The sequence below is a fragment of the Sminthopsis crassicaudata genome, chromosome 1 (genome assembly GCF_048593235.1).
Source record: "Sminthopsis crassicaudata isolate SCR6 chromosome 1, ASM4859323v1, whole genome shotgun sequence".
NCBI lineage: Eukaryota > Metazoa > Chordata > Mammalia > Dasyuromorphia > Dasyuridae > Sminthopsis > Sminthopsis crassicaudata.
The window spans coordinates 748842694-748864222 of record NC_133617.1 but is presented as its reverse complement, the minus strand read 5'-3'; the positions used below and the strand labels follow the sequence as shown (position 1 = coordinate 748864222).

The following is a 21529-nucleotide window of genomic DNA, read 5'->3' as shown; positions in this document are numbered from 1 at the left end:
GCAAGCAATCTGATCATGTATAATCATATTAAACATATTTCCATATTAATCATGTTGTGAAAGAAAATCAGAACAAAAGGAAAAACCCATGAGAAAGAAAAACAAAACAAAACAAAAAGTGAAAATACCTTGCTTGCATCTGCATTTAGTCTCCGTAATTCTTTCTCTGGATGTAGATGGTATTTTCCATCCCAAGTCTATTGAAATTGTCTTCGATCATTACATTGCTGAGAAGAACCAAGTTTATTGGAGTGGATCATCACCTAATCTTGCGGTTACCGTGTACAATGTTCTCTTGGTTCTGCTCACTTCACTCAGAATCAGCTCATATAAGTCTTTCCAGACTTTTCTGATATCAGTCTGTTCATCATTTTTTAATAGAACAATATTCTATTTATATAGATGTAGAACAATACATTCACGTACCATAATTTATCCAGCCATTTCCCCAATTCATGGGCATCCACTTGTGGGGAATGGAGAGATAAAGTGAAGAACTTATAAGAATGTTTAAATTCTTTTTCTGTTTTTTTTTTTTTATTATTTCTATGTCTCTATGACCTACATAAGTATAATGTGTGCAAGCCAATATTTACTTAAAACTTTAGATATATATTTCCTTGACCTGAAATGACATTTATCACCATTCAATGTTATCAATATTTAGATTATTAGTTGAATGCTGTTAGCTTAGAAACCGAAATTTTGAAGGTCTGTTGGCACCCATGTCTTAATATTCAATTAAGAGGAGAGGGCACTTATGATGTAAACAGAAACTTTCCATTCCAATCTCTCTCCAAATAGCAAGAACCATTAGATGCCTCCCCTCCCCTTCTCAAGGCTCTCTTCCTTGTGATGTAATCTCTTGTATAAAAGCTGTGTATCTTCACTACTTCTTTAGCCCTCCTACCACGAGCTTTCTCTTTCTTATCTCTCCATGGGATGGCTCATCCTCCAGAGGTTTTTCAATAAACAACTTTTCTGCCTTCTACTGAGTGATTTCTGAGTACTCATTTTGGGTAAGAGTTTTCTACATCCCTCACACACTCAATTTCCAATTGTTTGCCACCGCAAAAAGAGCTACCATAAATATGTGTGTGGGGTCCTTTTTCTTCTTTTATGATCTCTTTGGGACACAGACCAAGAGAGACACTGCTAGATCAAAGGGTCTGCACAGTTTTATAACCCTTTGGTCACAATTCCAAATTCCAAATGATTGTATCAGTTCACAACTCCACTAACAAGGCATTAGTGTTCCTATTTTCCCACTTCTTCTCCAACAATTATCATCCTTTTTTTGTCATATTAGCCAATGTGATTGGTACAAGTGGTACCTCAGAGTTGTTTTAATTTGCATTTCTCTAGTCAGGATGCTTTGGACATCAGCCCTGGGGGCAACAACCTCTCCCTTTCAAATAAAATATTAAAACTCTCTAATTCTATCTTGCCTTGGTTTCTCTGGCATTATAAGTAGTGATTTAGAGCATTTTTGCCTATTACTAAAATAGGTTTAGCTTCTTGTTTGAGAAACAGTCAAGAGGAGAATAAGAAAACTTGAAAGGTAGAAAGGGGTTGGTTATCAAGCACTTTGAAGATTGGGGAAGCTCGGTGGTGCAGTGGATAGAGCACTAGCCTTGAATTCAGGAGGACCCGAGTTAAAATCTGGTCTCAGACACTTAAAACTTCCTAGCTGTGTGACCCTGGGCAAGTCACTTAACCCCAGCCTCAGGGGGGGAAAAAAAAAAAAAAAAAAAAAAGGACTTTGAAGATCAGAGACTGTAGAGATCATTTAATCCAGCATCTCTCCATTTTATACACAAGGAAACTGAGGTCCAGAAAGAAGTAAAAGGAAGTCATTTAAAGTTACAAGATTCAGCCCTACACCTTCCGGACACCACCCTGAATCCAACCCTCTTTTTGTAGTCAATAAATATTTCTTAAATGCTGACTATAGTTGGGAATTTAAAGAAAGAGAAACTCCACCCTTCAAGAGTTCTCAGTCTCTACCGAGGAGACAAGATAGGAGCAACCCAGTACAAACAAACCATTTACTGGATAAACTGGAGGGAATTTCAGAAGGGCACTGGCTCCAGAAGGCTGAGGAATGACGTCCAGTGGGAGGTGCCCTAGAAGGAAACCAGAAGGTGGTGACAGGAGGGGGAGCATTCCAGACATGCTGATTAGCCCAGGGAAGAGCCCGGAGAGGAGGTGGAGGGTTTAGAAGCTAGGCAAGGGCTCTGCATCCCAGGAGGAAGGGATGGGCAATGGGGAAGGGCAGTGTAAATGCCAGGAGACTGGAAATTGGGGGAGGACCAGTTTATGTAGGGCTTTAAAAGTCAAACCAAGGCTTTTACATTATATTGGGGAGGTAATGGGCCTGGAATAGGAGAATGACTGGGTCAGACCAGAACATTCAGATTATCAATTTATCATAGGAATGGAAGATGGACTGGGATAGAAAAGAGGCTGGAGGCAAGCAGACCCCACCCCCACCCCTTCCCCCAACTGCTATTGCAATATTCCAGGCACGAGGTGCTGGAGGCCTGCACTGGCTGTGTCAGAGAGGGAAGGGGTGGGGGCCCTTGGGAGATGTTATTGAAGATAAAATGAACAGACCCTGGCAACACATCAGATATGTGGGATGAAGGAAAATGAGAGGAGTCAAGAATGACAAATACATTGCAGGTCTGAGTGACTGGAAGAATGATGGCGTCCTGCATGGTAAGAGGGAAGTTAAGGGAAAGGGAGTGTTTGGGGGCAAATATTAAGAATTAAGTTTTGACACATTGAATTTAAGTTTATGAGACAGAGTTTGAGATACCTAATAAGCAGCTGGGAATCAAAGGTCAGAGGTCAGCAGAGAAGCTAGAGCTGAAAAAATAAATCTGAGAATCATCCTCCTAGAGATGATCACTGTTTATGGGAACTGAAAAGAACACCCAGGGGAAAGAGGAGAGGGCCCAGGCCAGAGCCCTGGGGAACATCCAAGGAGACTGGGATGAAAACTTAGGAAAGGACATGAGAAGGATCAGAGAGAAAAGAGAAGCAGGAAGGGTCAGTATTGAGAAAACCTCCAGAGAAGAGAGAGGTGGGCTATGCAAGGCTGCAGAGAGATCAAGAACACTGTGTGTGGTACGGAAATGGCGAGGGGTCACCATTTAATAAAAAAAAAGCTGGAGAGATCTCCAGAGTAAAGCAAAGTTTATTGTACATTCTCCAGAGAAGGACGTCTTACCCTTAGAGGAGACAATGGAAGAGAAGAAGCATCTCCTGTGGGCAGGACAGCACCTTTAATCTCTAATGCAGAACACCCCCACCCACCACTGACCCTCCTCCTCATTGGCTGAGAATCTTACATTCTAAGCTCGAGATCTACCCACGAAATTGAACTTGACCAATAAGTACATAGTTGCCCATATTTGACTGAAATAGGGAGGCGATTGTGTCATGGTAATGAGGGAAAGGAAAGGGGGAACCCCATTTCTTGGCGCATAGATAATCCCATGAGGCGCAGTGTCCCCTGTAAAATGAATTTACAGGCCTGAAAACCTAGATAAATAAAAGGTTTATTGTAGGATTTTGGAAGTAAAGTTCAGTTATAAAGATGCCAGGGTCGAAGGTGGCCGCTAGGCAGGCAAGGACCCTTACCATGTGTTGGCTGGGAGGGCTCCTGCAATGAGGGAGTTCCAGCTCACCTCTTTTATACCCAAAAGATGATGGGCAGTACCCAGTTCTGGCGGGCTTTTTCAGTTAGCTCAGATCAGGTGAGGGCTGAGAGTGGGGAGGCTGGGCCTGGATATTCAAAAGGGTGCCTTTGACCAGGACTTATAAATCAAGGTCAGCCATGGGTTGGACAATTAGAAAGGAATCTTAAAGGGACCCCAACCCTCATCAATGGGAGGATAGCAGGAAGGGGACTCAATTATGTCCTTAAATCAATGCTCAAAGTCCTTCAGGCCTACTCAACTCTGAAGTAGATGAAGCCTTCCTCGATTTTCACAACTGTCTTGAAAGATCTAACCTCATGTCATTCAACTGGATTGGCAATGGTGAAATCACTAATAAACTTGGAGAGAGCAGTTTTAATTAATCTTTGAGGTCAGAAGTTAGACTGCTAAGCCTTAGTGAGAGGAATGGGAATAGAAGCAACTAGTCTAGAGACCCAAGGAATTTAATCCCAAATGGAAGAGAAATATGGGATTCTTGGGGATGGACATGTGATGGATAGATGAATGGGTGGATGGATGGATAGATCGAAGGAGGGATTTTTGAGGATGGGGGAAACATGGGTGTGTTTGTAGACAGTAAGGCAGCAGCCAAAAGACAGGGAGAGATTGAAAAGAATAGGGATGGAGGCAGCTAGGTGGCACAGTGGATAGAGCACCAGCCCTGAATTCAGGAGGACCTGAGTTCAAATCTGGTCTCAGACACTTAACACTTCCTAGCTGTGTGACCCTGGGCAAGTCACTTAACCCCAGCCTCAAAAATAATAATAATAAAAAAAAAAGAATAGGGATGACAGGGGAGGCAATCTGCTGGAAGCGAAGGGAGGAACCAAATCACATGTGGACGTGAAGAAGTTTACCTTGGCCAAAGAAGGCAGAATGAATCCTCATTATGTGGGAGTGAAGGCAGAGGTCTTGGCAGAAGTCATTTAGGAAACGATTTGAGGAGGAAGGAAAAGTTCTCAACAAATGATCTCAATTCTTTCAGTGAAATGAGGAAAAGTTCTTAGCTGAGAAGGTGGGGGAGGGTTTAAGGAATGGTCAAAAGGTTTGGGAAAGCAGCTGTAGTGCATTAAGGAGCTATTAAAAGGAGTGAGTGCTCAATTGAGATTACTTAGCATAAACTTGTGAGGGACCCATGGAAAGGCTCAGCAATTATTGTATATCAAAATCAAATCCCCCATCTTCACCTAGAACTTTCCAATGAATACTGGGTTCGTTCTCTATGGCAACCAGCACCTCAAGGAGAATTTCAAAGAACTAAGGACCAAAAAAGCCAAACCTATTGCTTTCCAAAAACTAGGATGCCAGCGTGGAGTGGGAATGGTTGGACTAGAGTAGTAGTTTCCAACAGAAAGAGAGCTTCTGTATGAAAATGGCGATAGTCATAATATTTCCCTTCTTGAATATTAAACATAAAATCCTATATACAAACAATATACTCATTATAAGAGCTATTTATCCAATGGGGAAATAAGATTTCATTTCCTCTATTTTCTCTAAAATGTCTTAGATCACCTTTTTATGGACTTATGGGAGCTCTCAACATTATCTGAAGTCGTAAGATGCCAAATTAGTTTGGGTGGAACTGGAGTGGATGAACACTAAGATTTCCTTTGAGTCTTGGATTCCTTGCAACAAGAGATTTAGTTTAGATGTCTGAAGAGTGTATGCTCTTAAATGCAGGTGATATCTCATCTAAAACAAAATTAATTTCATATATAAAAGCATTGTATAATGTACATGTGTATATATATCTTATTTATATAACTACATAATAAACATTATTTTAAAATATCATGATCAAATATGATTTACTGTAAAAGTTAACATACTACCTTCTATGGGACATTTGTCCTTTCCTCTCCATGACCCAGCTGCTAGTGCTTTCAGCTACAGGATTGTCCTCCTTCCTCCTTCTGTGACCCAGCTGCTAGTGCTTTCGCCATTAAGGTGGTATGTTTCATATACACACATACACTTACATATACATGCACACATATATATCATTTCCTTCCCAGTGGAGTGTAAGCTTGAGCCTCCACTGTTTAGCACAATGCATACAGCAGGCACTTAATGTCTGTGGGTTGTTTGCTTGATCCCAACGTCAGGATGTCAGGACGGCAGCTTCCTAGACCAAGCACACCTGGTTTTGCAGCATACCCAACCTGGAGTCTAACCTTTGAAGGTGTCCAATCAGTTCCAGACCCCAGTTTTCCTAGGGTCAACCCATTCATTTCCCTTTGGGACAGCTCTCCCTGACAGGAAGTTTTTATTGTATGTCAAACTCAAATGGGCTTCTTTGCAGATCCCACCTTTTGCTCCAGGTGCTCTGGTTTGGGGCCAAAAAGAATAAATCCTTTTCCCACATGACAGACTTAAATATTTAGACTGTTTTTCCGCCCTCCCCCCCCTCCCCAGGACATCTCTGTTCTAGGTTAACCATCCCCATTTCCTTCTACTGAGTCTTCCAGACTGTTTGCTATCCTGATTATCCTCCAATAATGTACTAATTCATTGGGATTCCCAGGACGGACCATCTCTTCATCAAGCATCCCATCACACCCAACAGAGGAAGCACCTCGCTGTAGGGACGAATGGTTTTTTCCTTGCCATTTTCCTAGATCTTTAGGGATTGAGGAGAGAGTGCTGTCAGATGTCAGGTCACACTGTCCTTGCCCTGGCCGAGTTGGAGGTACAGTGTTCTGTTTGTGGCAGTTGGTCTTTTGGGATGGCAGAATATTCTAGCTTCTCTTGGAAAAGCCTGGGAAATAGATGTGGCCTCGGGGAGTTCCCTGGAACTCATGTATGAACTAATGTCCAAGTGGCCATCTGGAATATGGTAAAAAAAGGAAAAGGTCATTGGGGGTGAATCAGTTTCCCCCTTTTGATTTTGACCTTGAGAAAGCCTGATAGCACTTCTCTACAAATGGCCTTTGGTGCCATCTGTCCTTCTATGAGTTGAAAGGGGCAGAATTCAGAGGACTCAAATTTGGCCAGAGTGGAAGCAACTTGATTTAAGCCCCTTGGTTGGTGATGTGATTACAGTTAATTGTCAATTTCCTCTTATTATGTTTCCTTTACTTTATATGCCATGTGAGAGAATTATTTGGAGGACACTGGACTAGGAAAGGAAAAGAATAGGGACCTGAGTGGGGGCAGGAGTCAAGAGATCTGAGGTCACTTACTTAGTATACAAGGAAGCATTAGAAACAAGTTGGAAGCTTTCCCAGGTTGAGTTTCTGGGCCTGCTAGAGGGGTGATGAGCTGGTGGCCCAAGCTTAGGCTTGTCTTCAAACATGCACAGTGAGCAAACTGGCACGGTCCAAGCTTCAAGCATCATTTGGGGACTCGAACAAGGCTGAATGGCACAGGCCACACCCCCTTCTCAGCTACAATGTCCCCAGGAAGTCCCTAAGAGGGTTTCAGGTCAGTGGAGTTAGGGCGGGGCTGGGCAGAGTACACACAAGCATGGTCAGGTATCATCAGGGATCCTGCCCAAGACCACAAGGGAAGCTGGAGATCTCTTTGGTCTGGCAACTATATCCCTCTGTGACTCTTGAGTTGTTGGTCCACTAGAATCTCCAGATCCTTTCCCGATGGGAGCCCAGGTACCTCTAACTGAAACTCTCTCCATCTGATTCCTCTTCCTAACTTCTCTAGATTTGTTGATTGCCATGCCTCCCACCACCTGGATGGAGATGATTTTTTTTTTTTCTCTCTAGTTCTCCTTTACATCCTCACAACAGTCCTTTTACAAGGTCTCTTGTAGTGGGCATTTCGCTCTGGGGGGAGGAGTGTATGGGCCTAAAGTAGGTAGGTAGATAAGGCTATGGAAGAAAGCTTGGGGTCCAAGGGAAGAGAAATCCATGTCCCTCCCCCTTTCTTCCTTCCCCCCCCCCCACCTCCCAGGTGGCACCCAGCAGGCAGAAGGAGGCGGCCATGTGGGCTGGGAAGCAACACTTTGTCGTGAGGGATTTTGCCACATCAGCACAGCTTCCAGTGATAAAAAGGCGCCCCGGGGAGGGCTTGAGCAAGAGCTCCCGGTGCCAGTCTGCATTAGAAGGTTTAAACAGGAGAGCCAGGCTTGGTAGAACCCCAGCCCAAGGCCAGGGGTGTGAGGGAGCCAGGCTGGGTTTTTGCTACGTCGACACAACTCCCCATGACTAAGAGGAGGGGTAAGAAGGGAAGGCTGGCTTGCGAGACAAAAAGGGCTCTTGATGCCAACTGGTTTGCGGAAGTGTGGGCAGGGGAAGCTGCATTTTGGCACTGGGTTAGCAGAGGGCCCTGCTTCTAAGGATTCTAGCCAATAGATCTGTGTCTCCCAGTCTCGTGTTAACCGCTCCAGTCCCATGCCAGTGTAGAAACAAATATGGCCCGAGTCACTGGGCTACAAGATCAGCTGATATAGCAGAGGCCCCCACGGCCTGGGGTTGTGTCCGGGAGCCCCCTGCCAACCCCGGGCTGTGGAGGACCCTGCCTGGGCGCAGGAGCCGCGGAGATCACTGAGTTCTTAACACAATTTACCCGTGACCCATCCCCTCAGACCATCCCTCCTTCTGGGAAGAGGCTGCCAGGCCCGGTCCGCGGCTATTTCCTGGCACTGCCCGGAACCAGGTGGCAGAAGGGAGTGCTGGGAGCGTTCCAAAAGTCACCACTAGTGTGAATGGGAGGAAGAAGGCTTCTGTGGAAAGAGCCACGCTGCGCTGCGGCCGGTGGGAGTTCGCCTTTCCTGGGATCTCCAGCACCTGGCACGTGGGCAGCGGGCTCAATCAATGCCTGTGGGCTTCACTTGGGTAGAAAGGCGCTTAACAAACGCTCGGGACTTGAAGTGGCCGGGGCAGCCGGCTGCGGGCTCCGAGAGGAAGCCCATAGAAACAGCTGGCCTGTTCTCGTAGAAAAACACGCACACTCTGTATATTTCTGGACTCGAATTCTGAACCTGCTCTTGACATTGGGGTGGAACGGAACCTCGACTTCCTCATCTGTAAAGTGGGGGCAGCAAGCTAGCGCTGCCATCCCCATGGTACACATGAGTGACCTCAGACTCCTGAAGCTGCAGTGAGGGTCCCATAGGTGGTCCCTGCCGGACGCTCCCCGAGGACCTGCCGGGGGAGCCGCCCGCAAGTGCGCCGCGGCGGCCCCCGGGCCCAAGGAGCCAGTCCGTCTGCTCCGCCCCCCGCAGCCCGCCCCTGAGCGTTTTCGGACCGTTACTCCGGAGCTCCGACCCTACTGGACGCCCAGGGCAGACACCGGAGCACGTCAGCGGTCAATCACGGGGAGGCAGGGGCGTGTCCCCTCCCGCCCCGCCCCCCTCTCCTTTCAAAAAAGGCCAACAGCTGCGGAGAGCCGGCTCGGGCTGGCCCGGCCGTCCGGACCGGAAGTGGGAAGCGGGGAGAGATACAATGTATCGGGAGGGAGCGGCCGGCCTACAGTGACGTCAGGCGCGCCGGCGTTCCAGAGGAGATCGGCGTTCTTCTTCCAGGCTCTCCGGGACCAATCGAGCGCGGCGGACAGGGGGGGCGGCCCAAGGAAGGGGGCGGGTCTCCAGGAGGGGGAGGGGCGGGTCTCCAGGAGGGGGAGGGGCGGGTCTGGGCGGGGCCGAAGGCGCCTCCTGGGCCTTGTAGTTCCCGGGACCGGCCGGGATCGGGAGGGTGCTGGAATCGAGCCGAGCGCTTCCTCTCTCCTCGCCGCGCTTGGGGCGGGACCGGCGGCCCGACGCTCCCTCTGGGCAGACGCGGTAGCGGAGGCGGCGGCGGCGTTCCGGCTGAAGGAGGTCCCGGAGGACCGGCGCTCGAAGCGGAGCCAGGGCAGGGCCCGAGGAGGCCGGCGGGGCGGCGGCGACAGCGGCGGGGACGGCATGGTCTGAGGGCTGCTCCAGCCCCATCCCAGGCGAAGCGAGCGGGGAGCCCCGTCTGCCGCGGGCCGCGGGAGGCCGGCATGGGCGGCCGCCGCCGCTGCCGCCGCTGAGGGCCGCCACTCTCGGGCGCCGCCGGCGCAGCGCAGCCAGGTCCCCCCGCGTCCGCCCCCGCCCGCCCGCCCGCCCCCTCCGCGTCGGCCGCCGCGGCCCGGGACCATGGCGGGGCCCATGGAGGAGGAGGAGTACGCCAAGCTGGTGATGGAGTCGCAGCCCGAGTGGCTGCGGGCCGAGGTCAAGCGGCTCTTCCACGAGCTGGGCGAGACCACCCGCGAGAAGATCCAGGCGGCCGAGTACGGGCTTGTGGTGCTGGAGGAGAAGCAGCAGCTGAAGCTGCAGTACGAGGAGCTGGAGCTGGAGTACGAGACCATCCGCAGCGAGATGGAGCAGCTCAAGGAGGTGAGTGAGCGCCGCCGGGCCCGCCGCCCCCTCCCCCCCACTCCCGGCCTGTCAGCCTGCGCGCCGGGGGGTTCCTGCGGCAGCATTGCGGCGCCGCCTGCCCCTTCCCCGGGGGAGGGGAGCCCGCCGGCCCTGCCCTGGCCCCCTCCCCGTCCTGCCGCCGGCCCCGGGGATCCCGGGAGATCCCGCCGGGGTGCCACCTTCCGTGCCGAAGCCCATGCCCGGCGGGGCTGAGCGAGCCTGCCTGGGAGAGAAGGGCCAGAACGGTTTGGCAGGACCCTCCGGGCCGCCCGAGCCCTTGGTGCGGGGAGCTTGGGCGGCAGGGGCTCCCCCTTCCCAGCAGCTCCCTTTGTGTGAGTTCTAGGGGTCTGGAAGTGGATCCGGCCCTGGGAGCCCCTGCCTTCCTTCCGTGCCCCTGCCCCAGAGCTGCCCTGGAGCGTTCTCTTGGCCGGGTCTCGGCCCCGGGAAGGCAGCGGCGGAATCGCCTTCTGGGACGTCGGCGTGTGTGTTTGCGTGTAAGATCCGGCAGCAGCGTCTAGAATGCCAGTTTTAGACAGAGGCTAAAAACCCATGAAATGGGTCCTCGCTGGCACTGTTGGCCAGGCTTCCCTCCTAGTTAGTGCCCTGGCCCAGACGGCCCGAGAAATCACAGGTGGACAAAGACCGGGCGGATGCAGGAGCATTCGTGTGTGCGGCAGCCGCGCTGCCGTCGCGGAGCCCCCCGCATCCTCTCTGGAGTGGGACATAGGTCACTTATTGGTTATGTAATTCTGGGTTCTAAACTCGACAGCTTTAAGCCTTCTGGAGGAAGCTGGGGGAGGGAAGCCGCATGTGTGAGAGGGAGAGAGATCCGGTGCCTAGAGGAGACTCATTTAAGAGAGGGGAGATCTCCTCTCCCTTCCCGGGGATCTTCCTTGGAAGCTGCTCCCCGACTGATTCAAGCAGGGGACTCTGGGTAGGTGCCCTCCCTTTTCCGAGTGCTAGAGGGAGAGCAGTCAGAGGCAGCTCCCAGCAAAGGGACCCGGAGAGAGGAGAATCCATGCGGGGAACAGATGGCCTGTGGGAAACTCTCCCAGTGGGGGACGGCTAGAGGGAAGCCCCAACACTGCTTGGTGACCGATTCCCAATAGAGACCCAGAGAGGGCTACTGAGAGCAAATGGAGAGAAGCTGCTGTGTGTGCTTGGAAGTTCTGCAGACTTGTTTCCCATACTGCCTCTGATCTAATCCGTGGTAGGTCCATCTTAGTCTGCTTGAGCCTCAGTTTCTTCTTCTGTAAAATGGGACTGAGAGCCAGAAATTCACTTGAAGATCGAGTGAGATAATGTAAGTAAAGCACTCTGTGAACAGTAATATATCAGGGACAACAAATCACTTTGGCCTTAGTAGATTGAGTTTTTGGAGACAGGAAGAAGTGGATTTAAATCTCACTTTCCCCAAGATAGTCATCTTAGACCTCTGGGCGCTAAGACTTTGCAGTCAGGGAGCAGTTTCCAAGGAAGATCCCCGGGAAGGGAGAGGAGATCTCTTTTGCAGAGTTGCTGCCGAGTAGCCTGATGGGAAGGGGGTCCTCTCTGGGAGCTCCCCATACCAAGGAAATGACAAGTAAGAGAAGTGCTGAGAACTTCCCAGGTGGGAAGTCTATTAATGCAGGTCAACACACCTGGGTACCTGTCAGCTGTATCCGAGGTGGGAGCTGGTCTTGCTCTTTAGCCACTACTTACTTACTCAGTGACTTTATTTCCTAAGTACACTTGTGGAGACAACCTGCTGTTCTTACAGAAATCTGGCTTTTTGACACGCTAATCTAGATAATTCATATTATCTATATTAAGTCACTTTTTTTTTCAATTAATGAGCATTTCTTTCCTTCTCATCTTACCTCCTCCCCCTGAGTATTTTTCAATTATATGGCATTTAAAAATCCTTGCTCCAAGTTTCGGGCCCCGTGCTAAGCTCTGGGGATCCAAAGAAAGGCAAAAATCTGGGCTCTGCTCTCCAAGAGCTTTCACTGGGATGGAAGAAGAAATTACAGGAAAATGACTCAAAATGACTTCCTATTCCTGTGCGATCTGCCCGCGAGCTCCCTTTCTAGTTGCCGATCCCTCTTTGGGAGGGAAGAGCAGGAGGCTCATTTATGCCGGATTTCCATGGGAAGGAATTTCAGTTCTCTGGAATGTTTGTCCTTCTAAGCCGGGAATTCCTTCCACCTTCCGAGATTAGGTGAAGGGCTGATTGCGTGAAGGGCTGATTGTGTGATGAAAGGTCTCCCCCGGGGAGGAGTCCTTCTGGAACCCAGCTCCCGGCTTCTCCCACAATCCTAGGCTTGACATGGAATTAAGTGGTGGCTGTGGGAAAGCTGGATAGGAATACTGAGCTACAGTCAGGAAGACCTGAATCCAGATCTGACTCTGGCTACTTCCCAGCTCTGACTCAACCTCAGTCTGCCTTGGTTTCTTCATCTATAAAATGGGGATCATACTGGCACTTCCCCTCCTAGGGTTGTGCTGAGGATCACCTGATATTCAGGAAGCCTTTTCCAGACTTTAAAGTGATAGATACCTGCCTTATGATGTTTTTGTTATTATTTTGTGGCATCGTTTTATTGCTCCAAACCCCCGTTGCAGCCTGTCTAAGCTCCTGTTTGGCTTTGAGGGTTTGCTTTGCCCGGTCAGCCTTGCTCCCTCTCACTCCTTGCCCTGTCCTGCTCTGTGCCTCGGGGGCTGAGGGAGCCTCTCGGCCTTCACCTGCCCCCTCCAAACTCACAGGATTCCCGACCTGGGCCTCTTGCCTCGGCTTTGGGATGGCTTGGGTGTGCGCCGCGGTCATCCCAAACACAGGACTCGCTCTAGGACTTGGCCTTCTCCTTTGGCTATTCCCTCACTCCTCAGTGCCTAGACAGTGCTAAGCCTTCAGCAATTCCCCAGCAAAACAACTGGCCACTTCCTCTGCAAATTCTCAGGGTGTTTATCCCTCTCTATTTTTAGTCTTTGTGTACTAGAGTGAGAGATGGGAGGGGAGGGGCTGTCTCTTCCCTCTAACACCTCCTCCTAGCCCATTCTGGCAGAGGAGCCTTCACTTGAGGAAGGAGCCATGGATCTGGAAGGAGCAGGGGCTATAGAAGCCAATGGGTCACCTCCCATCCCCCCGCTGCTTTCTTTTTCTCTGTGGGAGCCGTCATTTACTCTCCCTTAACTCCCAGCTTGTTCTTCTGTAAAGTAAGGGCCTTGGGCCTCTAGGTCTCTTCCAGTCTCCATTTAGGAGCCTTTGGTCATCTGGCCTCCGCTCGAATGCTGCCCGTGACAGGACCTGCTGCCTTCCAAGGCATGCCCATGTAATGTGAGGCCACTTCTGATTATCTGTGTGCCTCCTCATATTGGAGAGAGGCTCTCTGAGCCTCAGCTTTCCCATCTGTAAAATGGGAATAACAGGATCCTGCCTCACTTCTGTGAGCCCCTCCCATGGACCCTCAGCTCCTTGAGGGCAGGGGCTGGCCCCGTTGTGCCTTTGCAGTCCCTCAAGCCTGACACATACAGTTGATGCTTACCCTCCTTCCATTAGAGTAAGACCACCTGGGTCCCCAGCTTCAGTGTGACCAGCCATCCTGTAGCTCCTTTAATTTGCTGTGACTTTCCTGCTGCCTTCCCCTCACCCCCCTGCCCCAGACTAACCTGTTCTCCATTCCCTCTGCTGATCCTTTTGTGCTTTCCGCCTCCCTCCCTGATTTGTGGATGTGCTGAAGCTTCATCATCCTTCCTTGAGCCCCGGCCTCCAAAGCAGAGCAGGATGGGCCTGGCCCTCCCCCGGCTCCAACAAGTGTGGGAAAGTCCCCCAGATCTCATTCTACACCAAATTCTGCACTCAAAGCTCCTGGTCCCATCAAAGGATGGGCTGCTAGCCTGCCTTTTCTTCCCCAGAGGGAGTAAGTTATCCCCTCACCAGAAAAGGTTCTACTTTGTTTCTATGTTTAAAAAAAAAAAAACAAAGTTTATTGACACTCTTTAACAATCTGACACTGTTGCCCATCGTTCCCCTTTCCGAATTGAAACTTGTTACAAGAAGTAACAAGTTTGAGCAAACAAAACAAGCCTGCCCGTCCCTCCTGTCTGAACGTGTTGGTTGTTCTGCCCCCTAGTCCACCGCCTTTCCCGGAGATGTTTCTCCTGTGGGCTGGGGCGGACTCCCAAGTGGTCACTAAGCGAGCATCTCTGGAGCCTTTGCTGCGCCCACTGCGTTTATGCGCGCTGGGAGCTGTCTTCCATGCCGGTTTCTGTTCTGGCCTTCTAGCCACCGGCTGGCTTGTTCTCCCACATCGGCCTGTATTCCGTCCTTCGGAGGAGTCTTTCTTCCCAGCTTTCAGTGGCTCCTTGAAATCCATCTCTTGCCGGCCGGGAGCAGTTCTCTCCTCTGGATCCCTCCTTTCTTTTAGCCGCTCCAATTCCCAGGGGCCCCCTTGATCTCCAGTTTTTGCTACTATTAAAAAAGAGGCGCCTATTACTGTTTTGGCATGAATGGACTCTTGTGGCTTTCTTTGACCTCCCCATGGTGGCCGAGTCCCTTGTCAGAGAGACTGAATTACTTGGAGGATGCTTTCCCATCTGGGCCGACACATCCCGCACCCAGCAGAGCGATGGAGGTGGGGGGGCACTGGTTTCTTGGTCATTAACCTCTGTTTCAAGATGGTGAACCCCTAAAGGACTTTAACAAGCTTTGTTATTGCATTCCCCTTCCTGCCTTATCCTTTGTAGTAATGATATTAATAGGTGATATTAACATTAATAGCATCTGTGTGTCAAGCTTGATGGACTTCTGAGCCACAAAGGAGCCAGTCTCTGCCCTCAAGGAGCTGAATGTCCCTGGGAGGGGCTCAAATAATCCTCAGGATCCTGTTACTCCCATTTTACAGATGAGGAAGCTGAGTCTCAGAGTCTCTCCCCAACTAATATTTATTAATAAATATCAAATTTGCAGAGGGCCTTACAAATATCGCCTCATTTGATCCCCACAAACTTGGGAAGAAAGTGCTATTATTTCCATTTGAAGTGAAAAAAAAACTGAGGCAGGCAGGTTAAATGACTCATCCAGGGTCACCCAGCTACTAAGGTTTTCCCAGACTCCATGTCCAGACTCTATCCTCCTCGGCTTCCCCTGGTTCTACTAGTTTGACTGTAAGACTGGGATCCCAATGAGAGGTGGAGCTCAGATTGAATTAATGAGCCAAGTAATTACTTTGCAAGCCCCTCCCGAGTTGGGCAGTTGGTGCATTGTTCTCATTTCACAGTCACAATTCCGCACTTGAAGGGCCTTGTCTGGGGTCCTGGTGGCCTTGGTGAGAGTTTGGGGTGAAGTCCAGACCTTGACCCCAGTCTCTTTTCTTCCCTTTTTACTCCACTCCCTCTCATATCATTGATCAAATCAAAACAAAAATTTCAGTCAGGGAGAAAGGAGGAAGGGGTGAGCCTGAAATCTCTTTTTTATAGTAATTGGGAAAAAATAAAATATTTTAAAGATAAAACTGCTGATCCTTTTGTACTTTCTGGCTCCCTCCCTGTTTTGTGGATGTGCTGGAGCTCCATCATCCTTCCTTGAGCACCAACCTCCAAAGCAGAGCAGGATGGGCCTCCCCCCCCAAAAAAAAAAAAAAAAGTTAGGTAAGCCACCTGCCTTTTAAAAATACATTTTATTTTTGCACTTGTACATCTTCCCTGACTGGGGGCCAGAAAGGCTTTGCTTCTCCATCTGAGGGATGAGTTCAGTCTCAAGTACCTTGTCTTGGGGAAGAGTCAAGCTGGGGATGCTGGGAGGTTGTGGCTGCCCGGGGAAGGGACCGGGCCGTGACTGAGCTGGAAGGGGCTGTGGAGGTCATGAAGGGTCTGAGCGTGGTCCAACAGGCCCCTAAACTTAGACTTGATTTCTCCCAGTTGTGGTTGACCGCCATAGAGTATATATGAAAGAAGGCAAGTGCAATTGTGTCATCAGCTGTAAAAGCACAAATTGAGAGCACCAGAAGTGCACTCCTCCCCCCATTCCTCCCCCAGGCCATCTCTTACATGTGGAGAACCAACTACCATGGGGCCACATTTTGAATCCTTGGCAGAGCTGGGGGTCAGACTATTCTTGGCTGTTTGACCTTGGGCACATGACTTCACTTTGTAGCCTATTTACCTGTCTGTAAAATGGGATCGATAACCATACTATCTCCTTTGTTAGGAGTGTTTTGAGGTCCATAGAGTGCTTCACACACCTTACCATACCAGGCGTGCTTGTGTTAATTGTTTGGAATTTTGTTTTTGCTTCCTGATGTTTTTCAGGCTTTTCTCATCTGTAAAATGGGTGTGCCAGTACTTGTGTCCTCTATCTGTTTTGTGAAGAAAATGCTCATGGGCGTGGCTGCTGTTGGAGGCAGCAGTGGTATTGTGGAAGCCCAGGTCTTGTGTTACAGAATTTCTTTCTTTATAACATGCTTCATTTGCTCCTGAGAACAGAGGGAGAGAATCCTGCCCCCCACCCCATTTGTGGGAGCCAGCTCCCTGATAACTGGGTGCTGAGTTATCAAACCCGGAGCTGGGGCCATTCTGACCTGATGGCCCTAATGCCCACGAGGTGGGTCTCTGGGATGATTTAAATCCCACTTCAGAAGCTTCTAGCTGTGTGACCTAAGCTCTTGGAATAATCAGTTTCCCAATCTGTAAAATGGGGCCACAAATACTGGGGGTCCATATTTAACCTACATCTGATTGCTTGCTGTCTGGGGTAGGAGGAGGGGAAGAACTTGGAACATGGAGTTTTGTAGAACTGAATGTTGAAAATGATTTTTACATGTGTTTGGAGAAATAAAATCCTATTGGGGGAAAAAAGAAAAAAAAATCATACTGGTGGTCCCCCCTCACAAGGCTGTTCCTTGCCCTCTTCTTCTCCCCCCCACCCCAATCCTACCCACCTCCCTATATCAGTTCTTCTTAGGTCAGCTGCAGAGCCCCCCTTTATACAAGGCTGCTCTGGTGACGGTGATTTCAGGTTCTCCTCGTAGCCCTTTTCTGGTCTCCATCCTGGCCTCTTTGTGCTTGGGGACATTGGTTTCTTGGTGTTGCCGAAGAGATTCTGCCTGGGAAAGCTGTGTTCTCTGTGGCAAGCCTTCTCTGGCTTGAGGCTCAGTGGAAACTTGGCCGGGCCTGCCGTGTGGAGCTGGAGCACCAGGGTCGGAGGCTGACATCAGCTTGGCAGTGCTCTCTGCCCGCCGGCCTCCTTCCCAGCTGATCTCTCCCTGACTGGGGAGGGGTGGAGTGGGGAGTGAGTCATGGGATGTGGAACTGGATGGGACCCGGGAAGGCGGCTAAGCTGACCCGGCGACATGATCCTGCACCAAGGGGCCTTCTAGCCTCTGCTCCCAAGCCCTCGGGAGCACAGAGCCCACAGCTGGTCCAGGTTGCCCGTTCTGCCCTGCCCCCTCTTCCTGGCACTGGCCTGCCTTAGCAACCTTCAGGAGCAGGGAGCTCACTACTTGGCCAGGTTGCCCCTTCCACCTTGTCCCCTTTCCCAACACCGGCCCAGGCCGCCCGTTCTGCCTTGTCCCCTTTCCCGACACTGACCCAGGCTGCCCATTCCGCTCTGGCCACTGGAATCCAGGGCCTTTGTCCTCTGTAGCTCTGTTGTCTGGGGAACGTCCAGCTCCCATCTCTCAGAAGCTTACTCACCTGAAGGGATTGTTTTTTGTTTTGTTTTTAACCATAAGACCATAAATCTAGCGATGGAAATGGTCCCAGTCAGCCATCTAATCTGTCCCCAGTCACCCTGCCCCTGCTTAGAGCTGAACAGACCTGAGCCCCACACTGGGAACACCACTAGTCTCGCCGGTAGTAAGTAGCTGAGCTGGGATTTGAGCTCTGCTCCCCTTGGTGCTCTTTCCATTACCCCACACTGCCTTGCCACATGAGATGCCCTGGACACAGTGGGTCTGAGAAGAGGCAGCCTTTGAAATCCTAAAGGCTCAGCTGCCAGACCATCTTCTCTCAGATAAGGGTGGGGTCGAAGGCCCCAGATAACTGTCTCTCTGGTAACCCGAGTTCTCAATGCCGGAATAGCCGCTGATATGGCAGGAATGAGACCGCCTGGTTCGGAGGCATGCCTGGCACGCCAGGCATGGCACCAGACCTCTCGCTTGGCGCGACCCTCGGTGCACTGGAAGGCTTCGGGCCGAGGAATGACGGGGAGCCTGCCAGGGCTCCTGGCCGAGCTGCCACGGGCTTCACACTTGGGTTATTATCCATCCGGCCTTGGAATCCTGGTCTCGAGTTTCAGGTTTCCAGATTTAGCCAGTCTGATGGCCTTGTGAGGATCTGAAGGCAGCCTGCACTCGCTTTGTCCCCCTGGTAGGACGGCCTCTGGGAGGGTGCTCTGAGATCGTCCTCAGTGAGGCTCCGAGAGGGCCCCCGAGTTTCCAGATTGGGGAAATGAGGCCTGAAACATACCATCACTGGCCCACACTTCCCCAGTAGTGAGTGATCAGAGGCTAAATTTGGGGTCCAGTGGACTCCCAGCTTCCCAGGCAGCCAGGAGTAATGTTAAAAAGGTAGTAATAATACAGTGTGAAATAGCCCAGGATTTGCTTCCTCTCCCAAGGAGATCCCAAGCCCAGCCCCTTTAAGGTGGTATCCAACTCACCTAGAAATGGTGGCCATGAAACAGTCAGTACATGAGGATCCCTGGGAGCTGCAGATCCACCTAGATTAGCTGTGCTCTATTTTTTTTTTTTTGTTTTTGGTTTTTTTTTTTTTTTGTTTGTTTGTTTTTTACATGTTTTCCCAATGTGTTTGAGGAATAAGGGACTTTTAAAAAAAGCTTTTTATTTTCAAAAAACATGCATGGATGCTTTTTAGCATTGACCCTTGCAAAACCTCGTGTTCCCAATTTCATCCCCCCTTTTCCTCCACCCTTTCCTCTAGATGGCAGGTAATCTAATATATGTTAAATGTGTTAAATATATGTTAAATCCAATATAGCATATGGATATTTATACAATTATCAAGTTGTACAAGAAAAATTAAATCAAAAAGGAAAAAACATGAGAAAATAAAATGCAAGCAAATAGCAACCAAAAGTGAAAAGGCTAGATTGTGATCCACACTCAGTTCCCACAGCCTACTTTTGAGATTCCAAACCTTGTACCAAACCCCCCCCTGTTCCTTTTTCAGCCGCACTGGGCAGTTTCCAGGAGTCGCTGGAGGGTGCTTGACAGCTCAGGTGTAAAGGATAACTTGTGAAAGAGAGAGGTCATGGGCTGGGCCACGTAGCCAAGAACAGCCAGTGGGATAGCCCATGGTCCCACCGGTGTCCTTACAGAATTTAGGGATTCAGAGGAAGTTTTCCCAGCCCACAGAGCGGTCTCCCTGTGGAAGATTGATGGGAAGAGATGGCTAGGAAGGGGATGTGTGAGCAGGTTGCTGTGGGACACCCCGGAGAATCCTTTGGACAAAGTGTGGCTCTACTAGGATAGATCCATCCTGTGGGCTGTTCCAAGCCATTGTTGGCTTTTGGATGTGAAAGGGGCTCTGGAGATCGGCTAGTCTAGCATTACCCCATCTCATGCTCAATGGTCAAGTTTGGGGTTTGATAATGTCGCTCAGATCCTTAAGTGGGGAATAAAGGGGGTTGGGGAACGGGAAGAGGAAATTCACTTGAATCTTCTCCCCCCCCCCCCCCCCCAACGCCTCATATTCCAATCGTCTTCGGACGTGGTTTTGGCTTTCCTATTTCTCGGGTAAAACAGTGACTGAACTGCTGAGGATCCTCCCTGGGGTGGGAGGCCCCCCTGCTCCCCAGCCAGGAGTCCGGAGCACTGGTGAGCTCAGCCCAGGCTTGAAATGGAGTTTTTTTCAGCTTGGATGGCCCTGGCCCTCCAAGAATGCAGCAGCAGGGATTGCACCTCGGGGCACGGGACCCACTGCACCCGATCAAAGTGCCCTGACCCAGTTGGAGTTAAATAACAGTTGTGTTAACTTGAGGAATGAGGTTGGAAGAGAGCTAAGAAAAAGGTCTTCAATTCCACCCCTCTCATTGGCAGATGAAGTCAGGTGACATGTTCAGGGTCACATGGCTTTGCCATACAGATCTTTTGTACCCAAAAGTTCTGGAGGTCACATCAAGGGTAGGAAGAGGAAAGCAGCCGGTGCTATGGAAGGAACCTTCCTATGGGAATGAAATTGGGAGACCTGGCTTTGAACCCCTGAGCTTCCTGGGAGGGTCTCAGTTTCCTCATCTGTAAAATGAGACAGTTGGGCTGGGCCCCTTTCTGGTAGCTGAGAGCACAGAATGATGGATCTCCTGTGATGGGAAAGCCCTTGGGCTCTCAGAGGGAAGAGCCATCTTTGTAGGAGAGTGTAGAATGTTGGGAGTTTGGTCCCAAGAGTGCCCCAGGATGTGCATTCCCGCTTGGGCCGGAGGAAGCCCTGCCCCTTCCTGGCCTCATAAGCCAAGTTTCTGGTCCCTTTTTTGAGCTGGTGAGGGGGACTGAGGAAAAGGGGTTCCTCATAGAAGTGGTGCGTCCTCCGGATTCGTCTGGTGGGCCTCCCCACGAAGTTCACTTATGCTCTGCTCTGCTTTGCTTTATCTAGTGCTGGGATGAACAAACCTGCATCCTCCCCTCTCCCCAAGTTAAAGCCAGTTTTCTTTGGGTTCCCAGGATGGGGAAGCTGGCCAGCTCCCCTAGAGCTAGATTCAAAGGGGTCTCAGACCATTTAGCCCAGCCCTCCATTTTACAGATGAGGAAACTGAGGGACACAGCACAGGCCAGGGTGCCGTCCCCTCATCCTCAGGCTCTGGCTGTGGCCTTGGGAAGATCAGGGCGGCTTCTAGCTTCTTGGCGGAGTTGTTCTAACAAATGACACTCAGATGGTTCCCTTTGCCTCCCCCTTGGCGGAGTTGCAGTGTTGGAGTTGACATGTCTTGGGCTCCCATCCTGGCACGGGGTAGGGGGCTGTTAGGTGAGGCTGGCAGTTCCCTGGCAGGTGTGAGCAGGGGAGGGGCAGAGAGCCCCTCTCACCTGAGAACCCCCAGCCTGGCCACTTGGATGGGCATATGCTGCCCTTGGCTTCCAGGAAGGCCCGATCCTGGTGTGATGAGCCGGGTCTCCTCTTCTGACCAGCAGTCACATGGAGGGCGGCACAGGGATGGAGCTCCCCATCCTCGGCGCTGAGCTCCCTTTCCCAGAATCCTCGCTGGCTCTCTTCTGGGTTGGTTCAGAGGCGGCTGTGGTGGCGTCGGTGGGAGCCACGTTGAAAGCCAGGACAAGCCCCGAGGCTGGCCTTGCCCAGAAGGTGCCAGCCGGCTCTGGCAGAGGGAGTTTCCTCATCTGGAAATTCCTGATAGCGGCCCCATTCTTATCTGAGCTGCTGCTTGTGTTCATCTGAGAGGAATGGTGGGCTGCCAGCCCCCCACTCCTGGGCGGCTGGTGGGGGCGGGGGCCTTGGAGGGCCTGGAGCTCTAGATTGGGAA

General features: G+C 50.7%; 1 protein-coding gene across 3 annotated transcripts in view; it reads left to right on the top strand.

Annotated features, from left to right (window-relative positions):
- Positions 1-9345: 9345 nt before the first annotated feature.
- Positions 9346-21529, top strand: part of BICD2 (BICD cargo adaptor 2) — a 53374-nt gene continuing 41190 nt past the window's right edge. For all 3 annotated transcript variants that reach the window (XM_074284477.1, XM_074284476.1, XM_074284475.1), the window contains exon 1: positions 9346-10041. In XM_074284477.1, the coding sequence (XP_074140578.1) occupies positions 9802-10041 (240 nt within the window). In that variant the 5' untranslated portion in view covers positions 9346-9801. The remainder of the gene's footprint in view (positions 10042-21529) is intronic.